The 26,704-nt window shown below is 41.6% G+C and overlaps 1 protein-coding gene across 1 annotated transcript in view; it reads left to right on the top strand.

Annotated features, from left to right (window-relative positions):
- The window catches only part of LOC143328331 (ryanodine receptor 2-like), a 159,051-nt gene that overhangs the window by 57,565 nt on the left and 74,782 nt on the right, over positions 1–26,704 (top strand). The window contains 3 exon segments of the mRNA XM_076743409.1: positions 1,372–1,472; positions 2,697–2,748; positions 3,911–3,977. Coding sequence (XP_076599524.1) covers positions 1,372–1,472; positions 2,697–2,748; positions 3,911–3,977 — 220 coding nt within the window.

Genomic DNA, 26,704 nt, shown 5'->3' with positions numbered 1-26,704 from the left:
CACACACAATTAGTGCGGTTAGAGAATGTAACTGTATTTGGAGCATAATAAGTGAAGGCTAGATGCAGTAGGATAGAAATGAAGATGCATTTCGTCTTTATGATAATGATTCTGCACATTGCATTGCTCAGAGTTACTGAGCCAGGGTTACATGCGATGCTTCTTTGGTTGGAGTGAAGTAGTTTAATTGTCAGGGTAGCAACAGTGCATGCGTCCTTGAGTGGCGTGCCTCTGCAACAGGTGTGAACAGAACCCTACCATGGCACTCTCTGCAGGCAGGACGAGCGAGGTTAAAAGAGATTTTATTATGTGGCCACGCAGGCTGACAATCAGCAACAGGTACAGCATGTAATCAGAAGTGGTAAACAAGCTCAGAGGTGCAGGAGAGGCAGGCGGGCAATCAAAGACTGGACTACTGAGGCAACAAGGCAGCACAGAGGATGTGACAAACAGTGGTGAGCCACCCTCTAAATATAACAGGTACACAGCTGATGTCACTGAGCACAAAGTTGTCATGGTGGCAAACACACAGTTGTCAGTATCTGCCACTGTACCGTCACGTGGAAAAAACACATCACTTGAAAATAGAGAGCTGTTGTGCAGTCAAGTAAAAAACAGATTAAAAAAGAATTCAGGCAAAATATTGTACTGATTGCCAAAAGCTTAAGAGAACAAGAACAGGCAGAGGCTGTGAAACGATTATGAATGGTACTATATATCAGTATATAGTATAGTCTTGTCATTTTCTCTGACATCAGTTATTTACGTCTTTATTTAGTCTCATATAGTCTTTGTCTCACTGTTTCTCAAAAAATCAAACAGATTTTACAGTTGCCTGTTTTTCAGAATTGCTTCTCAGATGCAATTCGGTCTGCTGCAGTCAGGAATGATAAATCAGTTTCAGCTGTCACTTCCATCCTCCCATAATTTGAAGCCCTGAATAGGAATGCCCTAAAATCCATATTGCATTAAGCCAAAAACACAAATTTGATTTTCATTTTACCAGCACAAAACCTTCGTATGGCTCCACAGTAGATATGGGCAAGGGTAATTTGATTGTTTAGTACTCCCACAATGATCCTCAGCAAATGTGCCCCTCAGTGTCTTTTGAAAGCCTGGCAGCGAGTAATCCTGGAAGTATCAAGTTGCTGTTATCTACAGTCTTTTGTCTTTTGTGGGTCTCCTTGGAGTCTCTTTGCAAAAACAACTTAAAAGGTATCTTACTGTTGTGTTCGCATGCGGAGTTTGAGACACAGAGCACTAAAACAAACGGTCTCGGATCTTATTTTTTCCTCATATACACCAGAGAACATCATGTATGTCCAATCCTTTTTGTGAATCCTTACATGTCTTACGTCTCTCCTCCTGCAGACCAAGTGTTTTATATGTGGAATAGGAAGTGAGTACTTTGATAAAGTCCCACATGGCTTTGAGACTCACACTCTACAGGAGCACAACTTGGCCAACTATCTGTGAGTTGACTCGCCTTCATGCCTCGGGTTGTCAGTGTCTCAACCTAATACTAAAACTCACAGCCTGATATGTTATCACTAACAAGGCAGGCATTTGTCACGTTGCCTTTCACAGATAAAGTGAAGCATAAATATTCTGCATGCTCCACCAACACTAAACCTTTCTAAGAAGCAAAAAAGCACATTAAAAACCAAAATTATGATTGATAGAGAATGTGTTATTCTGTTTTGTTTTCGGCATGCTCGTGGTGTGAAATATTAAATGTGTTATGTTTCCCTTCCCCAATAACCACCGCAGCACTTGCGTTTGTAATTCAGATTCAAACCACTGTCTTGTTTTATATATTTATCAGTATTTTACTAATCGGCATCAGTTAACGTACTGTCATTTTGATGTATGCCATGACAATCAGATTAAATGCTGCACACCTCGCAGTCTTAGTGACAGGTGTTCAGGACCAAACTCTAAACTGAGAGGAGGCGAAAAGTCCTCCGCTGGTCTGCAGGCTTAAAATGTCCAGAGGCTCCACCAAATGTGACATTACGTATAGAAATGGGGTGCAGCCTGAAAAGGCTCACAAGTCATCACAAAAGGATGCGTTGCCAATAAAAGTGAGACGGTGTTTGTGTAGAACTGAAATCATTAAAGAAAAGAATTACCACATCAGTCATCAATTGATTATAACACAGTTTTCTTTTCATTTGTCAATGGTTTCGTACATACAACACAAATCAACAAACAGCACTCATCACCTGTGTGGATGCACAGTTAATCGCAGTTAATTAAAACTTTTTTCTGCTATGTGGATGCTTAAAAAACGTTATTTGGAAAGTGGTGTTGTGTTGTGCACTGTCACCACATCAATAATTGCCGCTGTCGAGAGCTTCTTTAGCCTAATTAGCATGGATTCCCCGAGTCAGTCATCGTGTGACTGATGGACTCTTCCCTGCTCATGTATATGTATGCATGGTGGTCCTTCATGGGTCATTTTAAGCTACCTGCTAAAGATCTACATACTGAAATCTCATAATTAAAGTCGTTTTGAGTATTCCTTGCTTCTTGTCAATCACTAGATATTTGCTAACATTAAATATTTGACTTGATTGTATTTCCACTTGAAATATCTAACAGTTGATTTCATAATCACTCCATAATCAATCCTACACCTTGTGCACAAACTGTGGGAGCGATGTGACATGAATCCGGCTTCTGTGTCCTTACAGATTTTTTCTGATGTACCTTATTAACAAGGACGAAACCGAGCACACGGGGCAGGTATAATACCTATCTCTTCTGTTTTATTGCATGATCCAAAAGTAGGAACAAGGTGTGCACTTTTAAAGCTCTTTTTGGCCTTTTGCCTTTATGGGATAGTGCAGCTGAACGGAGACAGTAAAGGGGGGAGAGAGAGGAGATGACATGCAGCAAAGGGCCCGGGTTGGAATTGAACCTGGGTTGCTGCGGTCAGGACACAGTCCTATTACATGGGTGAGCTACTGGGGCACCCTGAAGCTCTTGAACAATCCTGCTGCCATTGCCAAATCTCCCATTCCTTCATATATATCCCTCTACAATGGTCTCTCCATGTCTCAGCGACCTTCTTATTCCAGAATTTGCCACAGCAATGACAAAGCTGTAGTGTAACCTTTTCAACTAAGACAGAATCTGTATTCACGCTGTCTTTCAAAAGCCTTATCAGTCCCAACACACACACACACACACACACACACACACTTATGATAATATACATGGCAGGCATACCCCTTGATTAGATTTTTCTCTTTTTACTCATCAGCCATAACCAGTGGGGGGTTTATATTGAAGTGGGCAAGTATTTTGCTTCACTTGTCCTCTTATCTTTTCACTATAACATGTTTTAAATGACATTTCCCATAAAGGAACGCCTTCAATCAGTGCAAACATTTTCACTTTCAAAAGAGCTGCATGTCTCTCTTTCGTCTCACACTCTATGGAAGGGACATGCATCAGTACAGATGAGGACAATTCTTAATGCTGCACAGTGTAATAGAAAATAATAAATCCAGTCTTATTTGTAATGATTCGCATTTATCTTTGTGGCACAGAATTCATTTTGGATGTGATGCTGCAGGATTGATAGACGGAAAAACAAATATTACATTTTTTATCAGCCTGAATTATTTTGGACAATTGGGTGCAGTTTCCAAACTGAGTTGGGTTCTGGGACTCAGCCTGAGATACGCTGTGGGTATTCTTTCAGCGTGGTGTTTTTCTCAGCTGTAGGTTAAGGAGGCAGCTCCGAGGTGCAATGTGGAAACTGTTTCTCCATCAAGCCACACAAACCTCAGAAGAACTTCAAATCCAACTTGTATTCTCTCTGCTTAGATTTTACTGATCTAATGAGCTCAGGTTTGTCATAGTTCATAAAGACATATCACCGCTCTGTTGTCTTTGCCAGGAATCCTATGTGTGGAAAATGTACCAGGAGCGTTCCTGGGAATTCTTTCCTGTGGGAGACTGTTTCCGTAAGCAATATGAGGATCAACTGGGATGAAGGGAAATCTGAGAGATCTAAAGCCTCCCTAGATAATGTCACCACACAGAAGCCATCTTGATTGATGCCCTTGGACTCATTTAATTACCTTGAATTTTGTGTGTGCACTGTATTGATTTTGGAGTGGTTTTCCCTCAAAGTACACATCCTTTATGCACACCAGTATTTCTAAGTCACATTTATTAAATTATTTGGGAACTACAGAATGAGGACCACTGTTTATTTTTGGATACAAAATTAATATTCGCGTTGTTTTGGGGTCCTGTGGATAGGAAGTTTCTCATTTCACTCGTTCCTTGAGTCTGCAGCAAAAGTTTACTGTTTTTGTGCATCATTATCTCAAGCAGGCAAAGCTGGCAATCCACATTCAGCTCCACGCCACTTTGCTGGCTGGATGTGTCTCTGTAGAGCTCATGTTTTGTCAATGAAGTGATTTGTCTTTCTAATCACAGCCTCCCATCCCTTTCCCCTGCGTGACATCCAGATAAACACTCTCCCTCTGGTGTTTGTTCTTTTAACCCTCGTCCCTCTTTCTCCAGGCTCTCTCTTGTCTGTTGTGCTCATCTCTCCAGGATCCTTCTCCTCCTCCTGTCCTTGCATCTTGTTTTCTTTTCCCCCTTCCTTCTGCTGTCCTCTCGTCCCTCGTCTTCGCCTCTCTTCCCTTGTAATTGCCGGCCACCATGTCGCATGCCAGCAGGTGTCTCGGTGCTCCTATCAAAATATTGCCCTGGAAGTGGATCACCAAGCTTAATGATGCGATTGACCTCTGTCACCAATGGCCAAGAAAGTCTTCAGGGAATCCTCGGGTATAACTCGCCGAATTAAGGAGGGTGCCAAAGTGTTAAAAACTCACCCCTGAGTGTGCATGTGTGCACAGAGCTTAACAGCGGGATGACAGGCGAGGGAGGGCCACCTACAGATATCGTTGTCATTATGCAAAGGTCAGACACTGATAAACAGTGCTGCTGATATATAGCCATGCTGCTTTTGAGTTATGGCTTGTCCAGTGGTTATAACTCATTGAAGGACCAGGAAAAAAAGGTTTTTACACAAAAGACAAGTTCTCTTTTCTGACAAAGAGAAAAATCTTTGATTATGTTTCTGTCATAAACACAAATCTTTGCCAGGTGGCCAAGGCGTTATTTAAAGTCAGGCTTTCTAATTATGTAAAAGTGCTTCTGTCTGAATTAATAAAAATCAGGGTGCTCAGTTACTGCCCTTTAAAGAGTAATGGTGGTATAGATAAGGGCTTAACAATGTTTTAATTATATCGTTAATCTACAGTATGTGACAGACATCACTGATGAGAGAGATGATTTCAAGGCCCTGAGAACTCACTTTCTCTATTAGCTTCTTGTCATGGCTGATTGGGATCTATGTGAATGCACAATTGTCTGCCAGATTTGGGGTTTTTGGTTTTTGGGCCTTGTGGCTGGTTCCTGTAGGTGGCAGCTGATTTGGGAAAAATACATTTCATTCAACCGTGTGATTATTAGTTCAATCTGGATGGAGGCCTGTTTTCACTGTCCTGTTGAAATCTGAGAGGAGTGTGACTGGACTGTTAGTGTTTGCTCCACATATTTTGACACATTTTCTGAGACATTGTATCCTTGAAAGGTGCAAATCGAAACATGTGATTAATCCTGTGATACATGTCATTTTTGATTTTAAGTTGGATTATTTAAACATTTCTTTCATCCAATTAGACTTCATGATATCATATATTGCTTTTTTTGTGAAGTCAGAATCACGTGTGAAATGTGTATGTCACTTAGCCAATCGCTATATTTACATTTCCATACACTTTAGTTTGAAATGATCTCATAGCCTCGTACTTTCACTCTGTATGTTTGTGTTCCTGTGGTTCCCAACCTGTGGGAGCAGCTATACAGTATATGCTGAACAAATTAGGTCACTTGACCATATTGTCGTATTTTCCTTGGTTGAGTGTTGTGTCTATAAAAGTGATATCACCACTACAAATACATGTGAGGATGATTATATACAGCACCAAAAAAAATTTTTTGTTGCAGCACTCCATTTCACACCAGTATAATCTTTAGGACGACGACCTTGAAGCCCGTGTACCTGTTGAAGATTCATAAGGATTGTAGCTGTCAGCTCTGTAGCTACCAGAGATTGAAATCTAGCTGATCAGTTGCCATGTAGCCTTAGTCCCAAGGTCAGAGAAAAACCTCTCATCAAAAGCCCATTTCATTTGGAATTTTATCCCATTCCAGTGTGCAAAAAAATCAATCACACCGTCATAACATCAAGCCCACAGACATCCAACCCCATTCTGCAGTTCTCTCACACCACAGATCTGCAACAGATACGGAGTACAAGCCCTCCACCAGTTGATTTACTGAAACACCATGTATTCAAGGCAGGACACCTCACTTCCCCTGAAACAACCCAAATTAAATATACGGACTGTGTGGATAATTGCGACATCCGCTTGATCAAAAGATAAAGTGGATAAGATGGATGTTCGCCTGTAGCTGCCAAGCTTCCCTCTCTGCCCTTAATGATCTTTCCATCCTGTGGTTGGGTAATGCCGAGGCCAGAAGGTCTGGATGTAGTTTAGGCTTTTTCACACTGCTCAAAGTATGAATGGTAGTATAACAGAACGGTAGCACTACGTGACAGAGCAGATCCTTGACTTCTAAGAAGAAAACATTGCGCATGAAATTGGGTTTTCACTGTAAAGCGAGGGATGAAACTGATTTAGAATGATTTAGAACTGAAGTGTGTGTCAGGCTGGACAATCAGCTTGACGTCCTCTGAGGACAATGCAGCCACCACATCACTGTGTCTATTCATGAAACAAACTGCAGCTTCCCTCAGTCACATCCTTCTCACATAAACCCCCACCCAGACATACTGATATTTAACACTTACGCATGCTTTTCTGAAATTTTGTTTCACAGGCACGAGGCAAAGTCATTTTATTTTCACAATGGTAGGAGCTCACATGAATGTACAAATCAAAAAAAAAAAAGAAAAGAAAAATATCCAGGCAATGAGGAATCAAGGAATTATGCATGGGCAGCTGGCTTTAGGTTGGCATACAGCAGCTGGGTATACATAGAGGGCATTGTGAGTATGGATTATGGATAAGGTGCCATGTGGCTGGATCATTCAGAGCATTGCCTCACGTACTTGTGGTTGTTTGGGAGATATTGCCTCTGCACCGAAATATATCATGGCAGTGTAATCTGAGGTGTAAATCAATAAAAGATGACAGGAGGAAAGAAAGTCGGGGAGACTAGTGCAGCTGTGAATTTACTCCTACCTGAGGCCAAGTGTCCTGAATTAAATATGATTCCTTTTTGTTACTGGCTCTGGTTTCAGTTCGGGAGCTCTTGTCTGCCTTAAAACTGTGACTGTTTTGCAGGAAGGATTCTGTAATTGTCATTTGATTTCATTTTAATTCTGCTGGGCAGCCCTTTCTCGCTTGTTTGTTTTTGTGTTCTCATGAAAATTTAATAGTTTTGTCTATTTGCAGTGCCGGGACCAGACATGCTGCTTGTGTTTCACTGTAAAAGGACGTATTTGGTGACATGAAGAAATGACCAATTTCGTCCTCTCCAGTACAGTATATGAGTACTGTATGGACAATTGTCCTTTTGAGATTAAACTCTAGAAATTATCTATTTTTTTATCTATGATGTCATCCCCAGACACTCTTTGCAAAGCCATTTTCTTTGTTCATTCTCTTTCTTCTCAGTTTCACAAACCTGTCAGGAAATCACTTGAAGCCTGCTGGCTGCTGTGTAGCTTATGAGGGCGTCTTAGGGAGGGACACAGGTTGTCTTGGTCGTGCATTGGCAATAGGTTCTTGAAGTTCGAGAGCTCTTTTAGTTGATTAAATCCTTCCAGACATTTGAAGTCATCAGTACAGCTTCTAAATTGAAAAGCGCTGCACCATGACGCATGTCGATCCCCTCAGATTACACTCATTCAATAATGGGCAACCAACACCAGACTGCTAAACTATAACAAGACAAAATAGTATTTATGTTCCATCAGACTTGGCCACTGCTCTCAACCGTTGCTGAAATTCGATTGGATGTTTAAATTAACATGAGGGAGTTATCGTTGCCTATAAAATGTATCTGTCTATACCATCTAGATAGTGATGTAACACAGAAGATCCATACAATCTCCACAGTTTCAAGACGAGCACCCAAGATTAGTGTCACCAATTCAGTGTCTGACCGAATGTGAAACATGTTCGCAATCTGCCCCTCTGTTCCTTTCCCGAACCCTAACCAATCATCGCTCCCCAATCCTCAACCCTTCACCATTCGAGTTCGTAATGATCATAATTAGCATATTAAGTAATGCTAAAAGCATGTGTTTTTGAGGTCAGACTGACCTTTGAACACCAAATTCTAATTCATTCTTCAGTCCAGTGAACATTTGTGCCAAATTTGAACAAATTCGCATATTTTCATGAGAATGGGCGATGGACTACCTGAAAAATAACGCATCTGCCCACAGCGGCCACCAGCGCCGAGGCATAAAAAACATGCATAGGAAATAAGTGTTTTTACGAGGACTGTGGCGATGAAGTCCTGTTGTGATTAAATTTCGGTGGAAGACAGCGATGTACCAACCAGAACCCAAAGTCTGCAGAGAGATCGTCTTACTCTCGTTATTTGTTCAACACATTGATTTATTGTCTTTCTTCACTCCATTAGTTCTATTCAAGTTTCTGGCTCTTATCCCAAGATCTGTTTGGGAGGAGGCATGGAAGCACCTCGGACATGTCACATCCATCAGAGCCAATACAGAGAGAATGAAAATGTGCACCCAAGAGATTCACCTTACCTTACACCTACCTTGCATGTGTGTTTCCAATGTGGGGTGAAACCAGAGCACATGGGGGAAAACAGGCAACACGTACACGCTCAGAAAGGTCTTCAATAATAGATTCAATTTGAAAAAAAAAACAAAAAAAAAACCAGCAGATATTTCAGTGTAGGCTCTACTTCATTTTTCTGGGATCACAACTGCCTTGCTTCATTCAACATGCTGATTACATGAAGTGCTCTAGAACAGATTCTCCATTTTGACATGTATTGTCTCGTGACGGTCAGGCGGACCCCTGCCTTCTCATTACAACTCTAATTTTCGTATGGAACAACTGCCTTTCAGCAAACAAGCATTACCACCAGTGACGAGAGGAGGGCCTCCTCTAAATTACCATTTAGATTGGACAACTCATGCCAAGAGAAAGCCAATTACTCTGAGGGGCTACTAAGGAAAGGGACAGAGGAAGAGTGAGAAGATGAGGTGTGTTTGCATCATTCCACTTTGAGTCCCGTATCACGCCAATATCTTCTTTTCATTTCGACGGCTGTTACTTTAAAACCTGCACACAGTGGATTTTGTCTCTGTACGGCTGTTCGCACAGCGATCTGAGCCACTGAAATTTGAAAGGAGACAGGTGCTGCCTTTTAATAATTGAAACTGGCAAATTGGCTCACTCAAAGGTAAGCTCCAGCAGTCGGGGAAATGACCCATTTTCCAGCCAAGGGGAATTATGTGCATTTCAAAGAATCCAGTTTGAGCAGCACTTGTTTATTGGCAGGAATTATTAGTAATTACACATCAATTTGGTTTTTATTGTTGCACAGGAATGAGGAGACTAACCTGAAGCCCAGAGAGATGAATATCAATATTATTCTTAATCATCATTGTATTCAATTTCCAAAGACTTTAATCGGGACTCTCAAGCCTGGCTTCCTTTAAAAGAAAGAGTCGTCAAAACTGTTTTTGTATCCACAGCTGCCTGGACAGCTGCCTGCTCAGCTGTTATCCTCTCTCTCTCTCTCTCTCTCTCTCTCTCTCTCTCTCTCTCTCTCTCTCTCTCTCTGTGAGAGCGAGATAAGTATTGTCTATTTTTTTACTTTAACCAATTAAACTGCTCAAAAAAAACCGAACTCTTAGTGAATATGAAGGGCAAGAAATCTTTGTATATTTTATCACTGGTCTGAAAAGCTGCATAATATTGCACATCATTCACCTCATCCACCAATAAACAATCCATAAACGGCATATATGAACTGCAGATGATGTCATTCTGGCATCTATATTTGCACATCAGTCATGCTTCCTTCTAAGCTTTTCATTTAACCAATGTGGATTTAATATATTGAATATGGCCGTGCATTGTGCATTCGAGTTGGCATGCAGCCAGTGAGACTCATTAAGTCTCATTACTCATCACTTTAAGAGCAGCTGGAAAAAAAAAAAAAAAAAAAATCATTTTTCATATGCTACCGCGGCATGGTGTCAGTCTGTCTGCTGCCATGTATTATTCATGTTGTGGGGACATAAATCTTATTACACAGTCACATTGTGGGGACAAAATCACAAGATTTTAGGGTGAAGACGTGGGTCAAGGTTAAGGTCAGGGTGAGCCTCCAGGAAATGAATGGAAGTCTATTACATGTCCCCAAAAATGATGGAAACGTGTGTGTGTGTGTGTGTCTGTCTGTGTGTGTGTGTGTCTCTGTGTGTGTGTGTGTCTGTGTGTGTGTGTGTCTGTGTGTCTCTCGTAGTTTTACCTCTTTGAGCAGCTATTGTTCATTCTCTATGTCCATTTGTTCTTCTCTGCTGGTTTTAATTTACTTCCGAGCACAAACTCATCCAGGCCTAAAGTCCTACCAAAGCTAATCTCAGGCTGTGCTGTTGCCCTTTCACAATTTGGAACAAAACAAAGTATTTGGGGTACTGGTTGAAATATAGTGCTTCAGCTTTTGGTACTCTGGTATTATGATGTTCTTATTAGAAAAACAACAAACAATGTAAGAAACTACGGCTGCAACTAACAATTACTTTCAGTTTCAGTTAACCTGGTGATTATTTTCTAGCTTACTGGACGAATTGTTTGGTCTTTATGAGAAAATAGTTAGAAATGCATGCAATAATTTTCCCAAGTTGATGTCCAGCATCTTGTTTTGTTCACCCAACAGTCCAAAACCCACATGTATTTACTGAACTATGATAGAAGATGAAGAAAGCTGCTTTGACCACTGAGCTCCTGGCAGCTGATTAACTGAGTTTTCTATCAGCTAATTGATTTATCAACTAATCGGTTTATGTCTACAATAAACACAAATGTCCAATTAAAAGCACAAACTGAAAATTTTCTTTACTCTCTGTGATCGCTGTTTGAATCTAGATTTCCTTCTTCTGTGGTACTTTACCCCCAGTCCTGCCTCCCAAGGCGTAATCTGATAGCACATGCAGCGATAATCTGGCCCATGAACCAAGACCTCTGAAAATCCCTCTGTTCGCATCTCACAGAAAATGTCTTTCGTTGATAGAAATTAAAATGACACAGATTCTTAAAGAATCAAGGTTGATCAGGTTTGATTTGGATAATCTGAGATCTTCAGTGTTTTTTTCAAGTGGAGATAGAGAAGGGGAGAGAGACAGACGCTGTGGCTCTGTCAGCCAACGCTCTGTTTGAAGTGTTTTAAATGCAAGACAGAGGCTGCGTCTGATAAGAGACATGGATGCAGAAATCATCCTGTTCATTATGTCCTGAGGTTCAGTTTTGCATAGAAATGTGAGAAACGGCGCTCACATCCCAAACCGTCCCTGTACTGCTCCTGCACCAAACATGTCGCTTTTTGCCAGACTGTCATGGGGGAAAAAAAATGTAAAAAAAAAAAAAAAAAAAAAAAAAGTATGTTTGACACACTGCACAAAAAGGTTGCAGAAATGGAAATTTTAAAACAAATGCTCCCTCACGGTCTGGGAATAAATGATAAGCCTGCACCAATTCTGCACTACCTGGCTGCTGCTCGGTGCAGGGTGGCAGATGGCTTTGGCTGGCTTTGATGGCAGCACAGTTGAATGAGGGCAAATGTGGTGTGAATGGCCTGACTTCTGGCAAATGGGCTTGTTTCTTGTGTCCTAAATTGACCCAGATACTGCCAAGGGGAACCCACATGTGCACACAGTCATAATTAAGCTTAGTGTTACAATGAACTACACACACACACCAACAATTTTCGTTCCTGAGTGGACCAATTAAACCCTGTGAAGCGGAGATAGCCCACTAGAAACATGCCATTTTGACTCCAATGATGTCTTCTAATAGTTAAAAAAAAATACAAACAGCTTTTTAGACTCTGTGTGCATTAATTATGGCTCAAGGCAATGACAGACCTCACATAACCTGGTGTAATTCCCAGTAAACCCTCAAAATTCACTTCTGAAAATACCAAGTACTATTTACTTGTACAAGCCAGCATAGTTTCTCAGTTTGGGTTTCTTTCATCGTGTAGCCGTTGGCTCTGAATACCTGCCACGGCTGATTGCTGTAAATCAGAGAGGCAACAATGCTGCATGCAGTCACAGAGAGGAACCGAGGAATAAAAGATATCTGCTCCTCTGTCAAGGTCATGGAGAAACCTTTTTCCTTAACGATAGAAAGCCTGACTGGAGGTTATCATGGCGATATTATCACACGCCACAGACAGACTTGACTCTGTTACTGACTGACGCTAATCTCCAATGATTTCCTCAGGGGTCAGAGTTCAGGCCGGCTGCCTTGAGACATTGAAGCATGTTTGATTAGCAGTTTCCATTTAAAGCCTCTAATCCAGCAGCTCTTTTCTGTCATTCTTGTCGTTGTCTTTTGGTCGCTTCTAATCTGTATGATCAATATCTATCTGTAGTACAGTCATCAAACGTTTGTTTGCTTTTTCTTTATTTGTGTCGTTTTGCGCAGTGTGGCCGGTGGAATGCATCAGACTGACCTCAACAGAGAAAGTGGCGCTTCATCAGTCACTCCGAACATTTGTGTCCACTTGTGTAACTACCGAACAAAAGTCTCATCACATCACTTCAACACACTGAGTGCAAGTCATCGTCACGCTCGATCTGAGCCCTGTGCAGACGTCCCTCTCTGAGTAGTCCTGCAATCAAAATCTGCCTCTTGATTAAGCTCTGTGAGCGAGCGAGCGAGCGAGTGTGTGTGTCTGGCCTACGGAGGTTTCTGAATATAAATACAGGCTCATTGTTTTGCCTTGTGATTTGGATGGATGACTGCTGCTGTCTGTCCCTCTTGCTTATCTCTGTCATTATTTTCAGATCATTAAGCTACCTTCTTCTTATACAGTGCCAAATTGATTGATATCAGTTATCACGGACAACTTCGCACAGGTGCTTTGATGAGGTGGCGGTAGTCTTCAAAGTTATTTAGCCTAGTTCCTTTGAGTTTATCTCAGTTTGTCTCTCACTCACTGGCTAACGCTTAATGAATGAGAGGATGTGACAGTTGGAGTAATGCCAGATTTCTGTGCATGCGTCCATGCCTTAGTTAAGTGATAATCCAGTACCATTATACTGTGTGTCAGATTTATCAGTTGCTATCAGAGGCAACTGTAACATTTCAGTCAGTCAGGCTGTTAGAGGAAGAATGCTGAAAGTACAAAATGACTGGAGGGAAAGCAAACTGCCGAGTGACGTCGAGAACAAATGATCGCTGCCAGGCAGGTGGTAAGGGGACGATTGAAGTCGGTACAGTCCACGTTAAGTCAAAGATGATGCTAATCGACTGGAATGCTGCTCAGCAGTGCCGCAAGGTGCAGCGAGCAACAAACCAACTGCGTGCATCAATAATTTGAGCGCTACGATCTGCACATCAAAAAAACAAAAAGAAATCTCCTCATGCTAAAGCTAGCAGTCATGAAAATAAAGGTCCAGTGTGCAGCATTCAGGGGGATCTACTGGGAGAAACTGAATATCATATTCGTAGTTATGTTGTCATTAGTGTATAATCACCTGAATATAAGAATTGTTTCATTACCTTAGATTGAGCTCTTTATATCTAAGAGGGAGCCTCCTCCACAGGGTCCGCCGTGTTGCACTGCCATGATTCTACAGTAGCCCAGAACAGACAAACCACAGATTGGCTCTAGCCCCTTGTAAAGGGTTAGGATATGCAGTTGTTTACAATTTGCAACCTCAGATGTCACTAAATCCCACACACTGGACTGTTAAGAACAGCAATAAAATGACTTTGGAAAGAATTCACTGACACTGAAGTCTAAGAACAACTAATGCAGTAGAAATAACTAAACAAACTTAAGGGAATAATAGAAAGATTGAATGGCCTTATGAAACGCGCCGTATAAAATAAGCCACCACAGTTTATGAGTTTTCTCAAAAGAATGTAATTACCATAGTGTTATTATTTTAATTGATCCACAACTCTCAGTTCGCTCCTGGTTTGTGTTAATATTGGAGTCACATAATGTGTTCCTTTAATTATTCCTGCACCCTGGCCTATGAAAAATGTTGGAATTTGTTTGTCATCTAATTCAGTGCAGCCCCCTGTCTGACACATTGAAATTTTCCTGGAACAAAGTGAAATTAAATTCTCTTTTCCTCATCACCACCTTCCATTAAGTATGTGGGCATATCAGCACCTGCTTTCAGTGCAGGTAATTTTCCATACAAACTGACCCTTGCAAATTGCGTGGACCTTAATAAATCCAACAGAATGTACCATCAGCCACACTTCTACATTTCCCATTTTTTTTGCATAATCCTTCCTTAAATGCTTGTGCAATAAGAAGGACTGGTGCACTTCACTGATTGCATGCAAAATGTGCAAGCGACTGCCCAGTTTGACGAATAATCAACATGTCTTTAAGCATGATCTGGAATAAGATGCAAAAAGCTTCATGAATTCATTTAAGTAAATAACGATGAACGCCTGGAATCTCTCACCTTCACAACTACAATTAATCAGAGATCCAAATGGCCTGTTGTACCATGCTGCACCAAACGTTGTAAAAGGACTCTTCTGAGACACTGTGACTGTAACTGTAGCTCAGTGTTTCTACCAAGCAGCCACTCAGACATTTCAGTTTTTAACCCAATTGCCCAAAGCTGTTCCTTTTTCAATATTTGTACTTCTGGAGGGATTTGTGGTTATGAAGAGTAAGACTCTGCAGCTCTACAATACTAATACGTTTTGGAAAGAGCCAGGGAAAAGTTTCAATATTTTTTGCCCATGGGTACTTTTCAGGGACGTTATGTGATGTACGACTCAGGGAACATTCTGTGGCTATGATAAGAATGTGTTGCCACCATTGGACTCGCTGTTCCCAGACAACTGTAGCTGCTAGCTTCGTCTGTCAGTCCGTCCGTCCCTCCCTCTGTGTGTCCGCCTGTCTGTGTCCACCACTGATGAAGAATGAGGCCTTCCCTACAGTCAGACGCAGGGAGAGAGAGAGTGTCAGACAGATAGACTGAGCGTAGCAGTCAGTGAATATGTCAGGTTAAAATGCTGGGACATTGCTCCCCTGTAATCCCTTTGGCTTCCATAGATTAGGACAGACATGGTGTAGTGCCAAGTGCCAAATTTGTATTCTGTTCGTCTCCCTTTCTTTCTCCAAGAGGTGACTTTTGGCCATATTCACTCCAGGAGGAAATATGCAGATTTCCCCCTTTGGTTTCAAAGGAAAACCAAGCAAAAATACATAGTTTGCATTATCAAACGCTAGAGCCTTGTCCTGAGTTTACAGTACTTTGACCTCTAGAAATACAGCAGTTGTGTTCTGCTTGTTTTCATTACAAATAGCCAGTGTGGTGTGACTTATTCATTCATCAATGTCAGAATGAGAAAACAGGAAATAGCTGTCAGGAAAAGGAGGAGGTCTCAAAGGCACAGCATTTAGGACAGTGATGATGATTGGAGTGGAAGATATGGTTTCATGGGAGCTGCAGTAAAAAGTGGAGCAAGAGGAGTCCTCAGCCATGCTGGCGGCTCTGCGAGGCCGAACCAGAGACGGTTCAGAGACGAGACAGTGCCCTTAAGAGGCATTTCCTGTGCCTGTGTCACATGGGTTTTGCCACTTTCCCGCCCCTTTAGAAGACTATGTCCTTAGTGTGTTCCCTCCAATGAGCAGATCATGACCGATTCTTTGGCCCCGCAGTCACAGAAGTAAATGTTGGGAACATTTTGACACTAAGATGGCGTTTTTCAGACAATTTATTTTGTTTGAGACCTGTCTCTGTTTTAGCATCTCTCAGGAGATCTGGAGCAAGCTTATTAAACTTGCAGAATTAGGTGCAAACATGTATTGTTGTGTCATGGACAGACAATAATCAGTCAGTAATGCGTAAAGCAACGACACCCACTAGCACTAAACTCAAGTACAGCTGAGACTGATGTGAATGTCATTAGTTTTGCAGGTAATTGGTCATGAACCGAAGTGTTGGACGTTCTGTCCTGATGGTGGTGCTGGTTGAAAAGTCAGGCCAGTTGTGACGGTTCATCCTGAGGTGATCACGAACGCTTGAATCAACTGACCGACAGGAGCTGCCTTTTGAAACCTTGAAGAAGACTCACCTGGTCTGGTTAGCCGCCTCGTCCTTTCAGATAATAATACTTTTCTTCCTCTGATCTGATACAGACCAGCATTCAGACTTCTATTGATCACTATTATCTGTCCTGGACACTTGCCTTTCATTTCAGCTGTCCATCCAAATAGGATTACCGTTATCACTCTTACACACACACATCCACACACTTCAGTATGTCTCTTATGTAGGCCCTTTGTGTGGTGTAAATAAGCTTCACACTGGGCACACACACACTTACTTTATTACTGAAATTGTTGAGTTACCCTGACCAGTGGCTGCTCATCTCCAAAGCAGCCATGCTGGATCCAATAGTGATTCCCTCAGCTGTGTCTGCTTCTTTCTTACTCCTTCTGCTCCTCTGTCTGTGAGCGGATAGTACAAGGAGTCCTATCACAGAGTGTGACTGAGGGAGAGGTTGGTTCATTTGATATCTCCTCTCAAAAAGAAGGAAATAATACACACATAATGCTACTGAAGCCCCGAGGGTGCAAAAGGGGGGTCAAACCTAGTTTCTGATTTTAGTTACTTTAATTGTCTCAGTAAATTGGACTTAATTTGTCAGCTGAAACTGCATTATGATGATTGGCACAGGAGGGGATGAGGATTTTAACTGTTCTACGCAGCACTAATTGGTTCCTCACCCAGCCCAATTTAGAGTGAGCAGCCAGCACGTCACAACCCTTCGTCTTTCTAATGAGGAGCACAAACATATCATCCTGCTTGTTTATGGCATTTTGTTTATTTAAGGCACACACACACACACACACACACACACACACACAGCAGTCTTGAGAGTTGTTCAATTTAGCAGCTTTATAATTCGATGGTTTTGAAACTTGGCTCAGTGCTGTTTACAGTTGTGGGGGTTATATTTTATTCTCATGCATGTGATGTTTGAGTAGGAGAGGGAGAGAAAAATATATAATAAATTATTAAATTATAAATTTAATCATGGAGTTCAACTCTAAAATCAACTTAGGATTTGTGAATTAACCCCAGCTAAACTGCTAAGTGATGTGGGTCGAAGCAATAATTGTTCTAGTGTGTTTCTGAACTGGGGGGTCAGCTGGTTCAGTGGCTTGGTGTTGGATGACATTATGTAAAATTAATAAAAAGTAAAAAGATTAAATGCTATCCTTAAGAAACACCTTGTTTTAACATGTATTTCATGAACGTACCTTGTACCAGAACACCTTAGCAAAAGCTCAGATGTAGAGAGGAGCAGAGCTGTCAGAGCTGACGGGCAGTCCAGGAAAAACCAAACGCTCAGTGAGGGTCAGCTGGGAGCATCTGGCTGAAAAAGGCTCCAAAAGGGTTTTAAGGTCCGAACTCCAGGAGGGGGGTGGAGAGATGGATGTGGGCCATCCCCAAAGTGTAGGCGGCTGCTTTGAAATGAAGCCCGATGGCTGTTGTGGACAGCAGCAGAGAAGAAACTCACTTGTTTGAATTATATTAAGACTTAAAATGATGCATAATTATGGGCACGGCGGCTTTGAGTGACAGCTGGCCGCTAGGTTTCAGCAACCAGGCTTCATTCAGTCCACCCACGTTCCACCTCTTTGCCCACTTTTGGATTAGCCAGGAGTTTTTGGTGGAGTAAGGCACTGCCAAGATGGAGACAGCCAGAGCCAAACACTGAGCACCACAGTGCTCTTCAAAACCCCCTTTTTAAAAAAACAAACAAACAAACAAACAAAAACCAATAAAAGAATAGATAATAAACATGCAAAATAAAGAAAATTCATAGCCCTAACAGTTTACGTCTGTCTGTCTGTCTGTCTGTCTGTCTGTCTGTCTGTCTGTCTGTCTGTACGCTGAGCCGGGACTTGTCATTCTGAGCCAATGAGACATTACTTGTCAGGAGAGTAACAGAGCACTTTCAGGCATTTCAGGCTCGGTTGGCCACGTCTGCCGCTGCTGATTCAGGGGACTCGAGCTCAACCATCTTCATGACATCTGAGCAGCTCCATCAGCTGAAAATGCCACAACGTGCAGCTGGAAGTTTTGGAACGTCAGCTGCATCTGAAATCAATTCCTCATTCACTTCCTCTAGTCCCTGTGTAACACACAGTCATTTTCTCAGCAGTGAGCTGTGAGAATTGAGATTTCAGACACTTGATCATCGTCTTCTTGCTGATGGCTGTGGAGTTGCACAACAGTGATTTTCATATCTGTAAAATGTGAAGCGTTGCTTTTATTGAAAGCCAAAAGTGTTTCTGCTGTTAGTGTTAGCATGAACATCAGCAGCGTGGAGCTGTCGGTGTGCAGAAGTGGTGATTTAGATTTCATTTGAAAATCAGTGCTTCATACTTCCTCCAGAATGGCATTTTTATATTATTATCCTAAAATTTTAAGTCGATTTTGACTTTCATCAGAAAGATGAGACATCTGTGCATCCATGCGTGAGTGTGTGGGTGTCGGCGTCTATTTCTGTCTTTCCGTCTGTCTCTTTTTGTCTCTGCCTTTCTTTGTCCTCTCCCTCGCAGATGTTATTTGCACCTGCGCTACATGCTGTGGCTCTCCTCCCAGTGGCGGCAGTATCTTGGAAGTCCTTGATGGAGAACCACTAACAGAGTGTCAAAGCGGTATTAATGTGCACACATGCACGCACAGATTCTTATTTTTATTGAGGCTATATTGTGAGAGACAAAGATTTAGTTCCCCGTGCAGTGACTGCTTACATGCCACAGTCCCCAGCAAGTGATAAAAACAATTTACAACATATTATTCTCCTTTTTTTTTGGAGAATGTGTTGATGGATGGAGCAGCCACAGTGGAGCTTTGTTAGAGAATTACCAGAGAGGTGCGACTTGACTCAGATGATATTCGTTCATGCATTTATTTATTCAATTTCCATTTGTTTAAATAATTGGGATCAAACAATTCTTACAATATTTCAGTAATTAGAGTCCATTTGCTGTGGTTTTACATAATCTGCTTCCTTATTTGCTTATTACTGCTGTAACAGGAATAAAGAAGTTTGCTTTGTGAGCAAAGGGAACTTCCACGTTCCTTCTTGTTTACTTTGTTAACTGATATTCGGAGGAGATGCAGAGGATGGCATTTTGTGTCATTCTCTGTCTGTGTTTCATTTTTATTTCCAAATTTAAAAATCAAATGTAAATTCAGCAGCAGATATTGCTCATCTTTAATAAGAGCTGTAGGCTTCAGTGCAAACATAAACTAGTTATTTGGAGTTTTTAAAATACATCTCAAACTGTTTACATTGGTGGAGGCCATGCCTGGCGGGAGATAAGAGGATCATTTGGACTTTGCAGCAGGATGCAGGTCCAGCTGCAAAGCGGGTTAAAAGAGGCATGTTTTTGGAAGTTGCTTTATCCATTGAGGAACTATTAAAGAGAAACTGTCTGGTAACTGGAGTTGCACTGCATGTTGGCATAACACAGCAGTCATGGTGGCACAATCTAGGCTAATGAGGACCAAGATGAAAATGACATAACCAGGATAACCTTTACCAAGGAACCAGCCTCTAAATTCGAGCTAGTTTGGGGCTACTTCTAATATTCGTTGATGGATGTGAAGTATAGTTGGTTGCCTGCTGGCCACACGCCTTTTGTTCCCAGGTTTGAATCCGGCTTGGGACTTTCAGATTTGTCTTTCTATTCCAGTCATTCCTATCTCTCTGCATAGCATTGACATGGGCCTGATTTAACTAAAAAACAAATGAAAATCTGCAAGTGTTTTAATTCCATATTTAAGAGTCAGGAGCAATTTGGCAGCAGATACATCTTCTTGGCATAGGTGTATCTAATCTGCTTTCTTAATTAACTGAGGTTAGTGCTTTTTAATCTTTAATCAAATCTCTAAGTCTGCATCTAAAGGAGGGGTCCCGTTCGGGGAATCGTTTGAGGAAGGACCACACAGTCTAATTTTCCACTGTAGAAACTTATTTTGAGATACTGAAGGAAAGAAGCTCCCTCTTTCTTGTGGTAAAACGTCTAAACACTGAAGTTGAGTTTGTTTTACGTCAAAATGACCAAGCATATGAGAGTCTTTTAAATGTGGGTAAACAAGCCAAAAATAGGTGACTGGCTCAGATGAGCTTGCGTTTCTGTTTTTTTCCCACAGTGTGTCACATTCAATGTCACGAACACGCTGCAGCACATCATGAGATGATGATGATGATAATGATGATGAGATGGAAATTGAGAGCAGTGAGTTGACAGTTCTGTCTGATATCAGGCAATGTTTACATAGCAACGTCCAGAACTTCTGCGCACTTCATCATGGTGCCGGAAGAGGGAAGAAAATTAGTGTGTCCACCTTCATGTTTCCATCGCTTCCAGTCGCAGCTGGAGCAGATAATGAATGCTAATTGGACCTTTTCCCACTGAAGACAAAAGCCAGATGTTAGTGGGCATTAGTGGATTTGTCCAGTGTTAAAGGGGCTATAGCTAGTTTAATTAGTTTATTGTCCACATTGGTAGGAAATAAAGTGAAAGTGTCACTTGTGTCATCTGCTCTGGATTTAAAAGATAACCTCTTGGCATGTGTTGTAGCAAAAGTGAGAGGCTGAATATATTATAGAGTGAGAACAACTTATGGTACATTCTCCGTTGTTTTCCTCCTCTTCCTCTTCATTCTTTCCCACTCACCCCTCTCTCTGTTTATCATCCGCAGGGATATGATAAATAGTCTGTCAGTTTTCATAACCTGATATTATGTGTATGTTTATTGTGTTATGTTGCCTGTCATGGGTAACTGAAATAGACCGCTCAGCTCAGCTCAGCTCAGCTCAGCTGTGAGACGTGTTTCTGTCGTTTTTATGGTGGTACTGTAAATACATGAGACATTTTTCATTCTGAAACATGAGTGTGCAGTATTGAATCATTCATCAATGACCTGTCAACTGGGACACTGCTAGGTGTCACTAGGTCTAGTACAAAGGGTATACATTGTTCGGTGCAGTGTACACACAGTGGATTTATCCCTGAAAAATAAAGACCTTTCCAGACATTATATTATATGAATTCGACTATTTTTCACCAAGCTACTGGTGCAGAAAGACATGGCAATATTAGTCCAGCATATCTCCACAACTTTTGGGTGGATTGGGATGGAATTTGGTGCAGTTATTGATACCCAGAGGATGACTCCTATTGACATTGGTGAGTCCCTTTCTAGCTTCACCATGAGGTTGACATTTGTGGTATTGAGTGAAATGTTTCAAACTACTAAACCTTTCCTCTTGCACCATCATCAGGTCAAAGTTTAAATTTGGAAAACTGGACTTTAGCTTTGCAGGCATTTAGTGGAGCGTTGGTGGAGCTGAGGTCTGTGTTGGCTTGATTTTCCACCCACAGGTTCCTGCTTGGTCGTAAACCAGTGTCCTTCTCATAAACCTCAGCTGTATTTATGATCAGTGCTACTTAATGACCTCATGCTAACATACCTAACTAGGAAGGTGAACATTGTAAAACCTTACTTGCTAAACATTAACGCGTTACCAGTGTCATAGTTGACATGTTAGCTTGCTTTGTAGCCTCATAGTGGCTAGCATGGCTGTAGCCCCTCAAGGCTTAATCCACAAACAAAGTCTCAGAGAACAGATAAGCTTCCATTTCATCTAATGCATCACTCGACCTTGAGCATGCTGAGTGAAGTGTAATCATCACAGACACAAACTTCCCACAGTTTATATGTTCACTTTTTAACGGCGTCTGAAATCATTGATCGATGTTCTATGAGCTTTTCACTTCAGACAAATTTCCCAGGCTAGCTATTGTGGGCAGGGAAATAAAATCATTCAATCAATAAGTCAAGACGACTTCAACTTCTTCCTGTATAATTCATGGATCCTACTTGAAAACTATTTCTGCCCATTACATTTCTGTAGCCAGTCTGTCAGCCAGATGAAGACATTCACATGTACACTGGTGCATTTGAGTCGTAAGCGTCATATCTACCCTCCTGTTAGTAGCAGTGATGCTCGTGCAGACATCACAGGGTCTGTGGATGTCTCCTCATGAGGTAATGAGATTTGATGAACTGTTAGCGGAGCTCTGTCTTCCAGTCCATCAAAACAGTATGATCCAGAATTATCCCGTAAGACTGGCTGGGATGGCTCTGATTAGTCCTGCATGAAGAGCTAATATGAGTCTAACAACCAAGACCAGATGTGGTCTTTCTTCAGAGGGCTGGGGAAGAGGAGGATATTTATCAGCACTTAACCTGATTGTATAAGTGCAAAGAGATAAACGGAGGAAAATTGGGTGCTTAAAGGTAGACATGCAGACAGACTTGTGCTGTATGTGTGGGCGGGCAGCACACACACACACACATCAATTCGTTATTGCATTGCATCCCTTTGTTTGCCTTTGTTTATCTTGATGATTTCTCCCATGCCTTAGATGTCTTTGGGATTTTAAACATCTGGCCATTCAGAATAAGGAACCAAGCCAAGAATCTGCTGAAACCGAAAGGATGAGCACCTTCATTTGGGCCATTTGGAGGTTCAGCTGTTGTCCAGGACATACAGTACAAAGGTTGAAAATACTGTCAGTATCCATCCTTCCACTTGTTTTTCTATCACTTGTTTTCTCTCTGTCACACTCTCAGTCCTTATCACTGGCGCGCACACACGCCCCGTGAGTGCTGGCGTTTTAAACTGTACCCAGTAAAACCCCCTTTGGGTGTCTTTCTTCTATGAATACTGGGAGATCAGTATTTGACCAGCCAGGTGCGCGGTCGGTACATCATTAGGAAAGAAGCGGCGCTGGCACTCAGGGAGGAGAGACAAAGCAGCATATGGCGAGCAAGTGGTCGGTCCGTAGCATCCTGATACAACTAAGTGATTTATGCACTTTGGCATTGTGTTGTTGGATGTGGGGAAAGCCCTGTTTTTGTGGCTCGAGGAGGAATTAGTGCAACTGGGTTTGTCAAAGCTCTGAGCCGTGCTGGTAAGTTATCTCAAGCATGGAAAAGCTTCAGTCTATCCCCCCGTGTGTTTGCGAGACAATGAATGCCAGCGAACACGATTCATTGGCGGATTCTGCAGTGAAATTTAGCAGAATATTTATGTTTGACTTTCAAGTTCATGCGTGTCGTGTGTTGACTGTACACTTGCTGAGGAGCTTACTGAGGGGAGAGGGAGAGGTCAAAAGATAATTAGATTCGGTTTCTTTATCTAAAGGGATGTTCCATACCACTGATAGTGATAATTAATTAGCTTATGCCTTTGGCGTAATTAAAAGGCTTGATAATCTGACTTTTGTTCTGACTGAATAGCTGCTGACTAGTGACAGATGGGACATGGAGAAACAGGGAGACACAGGAAAGTCTGGGGTGACTGATTGTGTTTTTCAACTTGTGTGTCTGTTCTGCATGTTGCTCTGTTCGCTTTAGCAATCATTTTAATTTGATCTGATTGCACAGAGAAGAATTTGTGAGATTTTATGAAGGACACTGTGTGATTTGCGTCACCACCAAGCACCGGTGACCTGCTTCTTCACCTTGAGTCTGACAAAGGAAGCATGTGGTGATTATCAAGGCTTCAAATGATCTTGTGGCTGGGGGTGGAGGTGGATTTGTGTTAGGTTATGAGTCACACTGATGACAGGAAGTGGAAATTCAACAAACAAACACAGAGATGTTTGAATTTTAAAGGGATAATCGCACGATTTCACACATGAAGATCGGTTTCCTTGTTGTAAGGAGCACCTGAGACCATAGGCCTGGAGGTGTAACACACCTTTAATGAAAGAGGATGTATATGAGGTAGTGTATTTGAGATATTGAAAACAGCTGTAAGCTATGCATCCAGACAGGTTATGATAGCATATCATAGCAGTCTGATATTGGCCTACACTTTTCCTCATCGAGTTATTTCATTGTTTATTACTCGCTCCACATGTGATGCATATCCTCAACATGCATCATCAACTGGTGAGGATGCTAACTATTTCCCTGCAGCTTCAGCTTCTGTCTTTTAGCTACTGAATCACGTATGATCACTGATATCATGTATGTGGCCATCATTCAAGGCTCATTTTAAAGGATTCTTGTTTTTAAAGAAATCAGCTGGAAACATTGAAAAAGCTCATTGAGCAAATGTTAGCTTAATGAGCTAGCTAGTAAGTTAGCTTGCTGCTAGCATAGTTGTTATTGCAGCCTGCAACTTCAACAGTTGGCAGCTTGAAATAATATAGTTTTGTCTGAAATCAAGGCCTCGTTGTTTAAAAAATTACCAAGATTTTCAAATGATAAACCTGCCACCATTATCGTCTTTTCTAGCACAGTATCTCTGATCACGACGCACACATTTCTCAAATCCAAATGTAATTCTCCGTCTTAAGTTTCAATAAAAACCTAAACCCACCTGAATTAGAGCTGAGTGGAAAGCTGATTGACTAGTCAGCGTGTGTCACCTCTCCCGTCTGAGAGAAGCACTTTCTTTACACTTAACTCCATTTGATTGTGATTACTCTTTCGTCACAACGTGGCACAATCTCTAACGACAGGCTGTTGACCTTTGAGCAATTACTGCCTGATTGCTGTCCCCATGGTGTCCCCACAAATGAAACAACCAGACTTGGGCTCTTTTGACGCGCTGCAGTCGCTCGTTGCGTTTACAGTGATTTCTGCTCGTCTGAGCTCGCGTGAGGGGTTTCAAAGCATGCACGCAGCAGTAATGAGAAATAAAGCAGCCACACATTTTGTGTAGCAATCTTCACTGTGAAAGGACGGAGCATCCTGTTGACAGGCAGAATGGCAAATAAGCTCTGCAGGGAGACAGCGAGAGACGGCCTACTTGTATATTCTACTAACAACTTGCTAAATGACAGGGATGACAGTGGAGATGACAAGTCAGGCTGTGATCAAGGTCAGCGCTAAAATGTGTACGAAGAAGCAGAATTGTGTGGACATCGTGAGAGGATTAGTTTTTTATTCATGCGGAGGGAGGGATGAAGAGACGCCATAAAAGGGAAAATACTGGGCTGAATGTGTATGCTTGAGGTCAAAAAGTGTTTGAATCACAGTAGATGTTGGAGGATGGAGATAAGATGACAATGCAGCGTAGAGCTGGGGATGCTTGATAATTCAACACTTCACTGGTATTCAGATGCTAATATCTCACTGTACATGTCAGCAAAGGACAGGGACGCAGTCACATGCACACAGACCCTCCCCCCAGCACACACACACATAGAGAAATCACCCTCAGGGTGTTAGCCTCTAATTTTCAGGAAAAAAAAACAAACATGCATCCTTAATTGAAAAGCCCTCCAGAAATTCAAACACTGTTGGTATTCAACATGTCATTGGCGCAACGCCCGACCAGCAACAAACTACGAGGATGCATGGTCTTAATTTGTCTCTCTGTCAGTGCTGCTGGTGTGCGTATTAACAGAAAGGTGATGTAAAAATGTGATAATTAGTTCTTGGTGGTAGTAATTAATTAATCAGCACTGATGTTTTTCCAGGAATATTTGCCCACATGATGTTTTAAAGCTTTATAACAGAATGTCTGAGCTGTAATCATTGGTGGAAATTACTCATGCTGTGAAATCAGAAATGCAGGATCAGACAGGCAATATTTTGTCCGAGTATAACCCTGAATGACCCCGACTGTGGTTCTTCGAAAATTTCACGGAGTGAAGCAGATGCATGAGGATTTCATGCTGCGACTTTTCTTTTTTTTTTCATAATTACCACATCTAAGCCAAATTTTTTAAAATGAAATTGAGCCGATCCAGAGCATTTTTCAGGCTTTGGGTTTTTGTCTGGGCAGACTGACGTAGTTTTTTGTTGGCGCCCATCAAATGCTGTTTCTCGTGCACAAATGAGAAAAGTTTGGAGGAGAATATTACATTGCTGAGACTTTTCTGTTGTCATTCATGTGATTTTCCATGCGATTGTCATACTTTATTGATCAGCCTTGTTGTATCCTTTATGGGGAAGAAGCTGTGAGCATTTTCTAACTGAAGACCCAGCAAGGAAGAAATCAGACTTATTGTTACGCTGCCTTAACTTTTAAACTTTATGCATTATATCAAAACTCTTTATTTGATACAATTTTCCCAATACAAATAGAGCTCGTCTGCTCACATAGATAAAGAATGTAGTGAGTTTGTATTTACAGACAACAGAGCAGTTGAATCTTAATGAATGTGTAACATTCAATATTTATTACTCTGCTAATTGCTTTCTTAATTAATCAATGGTTTGTTTTGTCTGTTAAGTGTCAGAAAATAGTAACAAATGCTTATTAGAATTTCCCCCATCCCACGTCGTGATTCTTCAGATGTCTTGTTTTGTCTGATCAATACTCCAAAA

The sequence above is a fragment of the Chaetodon auriga genome, chromosome 11 (assembly GCF_051107435.1).
Source record: "Chaetodon auriga isolate fChaAug3 chromosome 11, fChaAug3.hap1, whole genome shotgun sequence".
Lineage (NCBI taxonomy): Eukaryota > Metazoa > Chordata > Actinopteri > Chaetodontiformes > Chaetodontidae > Chaetodon > Chaetodon auriga.
The sequence above is the reverse complement of the archived record's forward strand: the minus strand, read 5'-3'. Positions and strand labels throughout refer to the sequence as shown.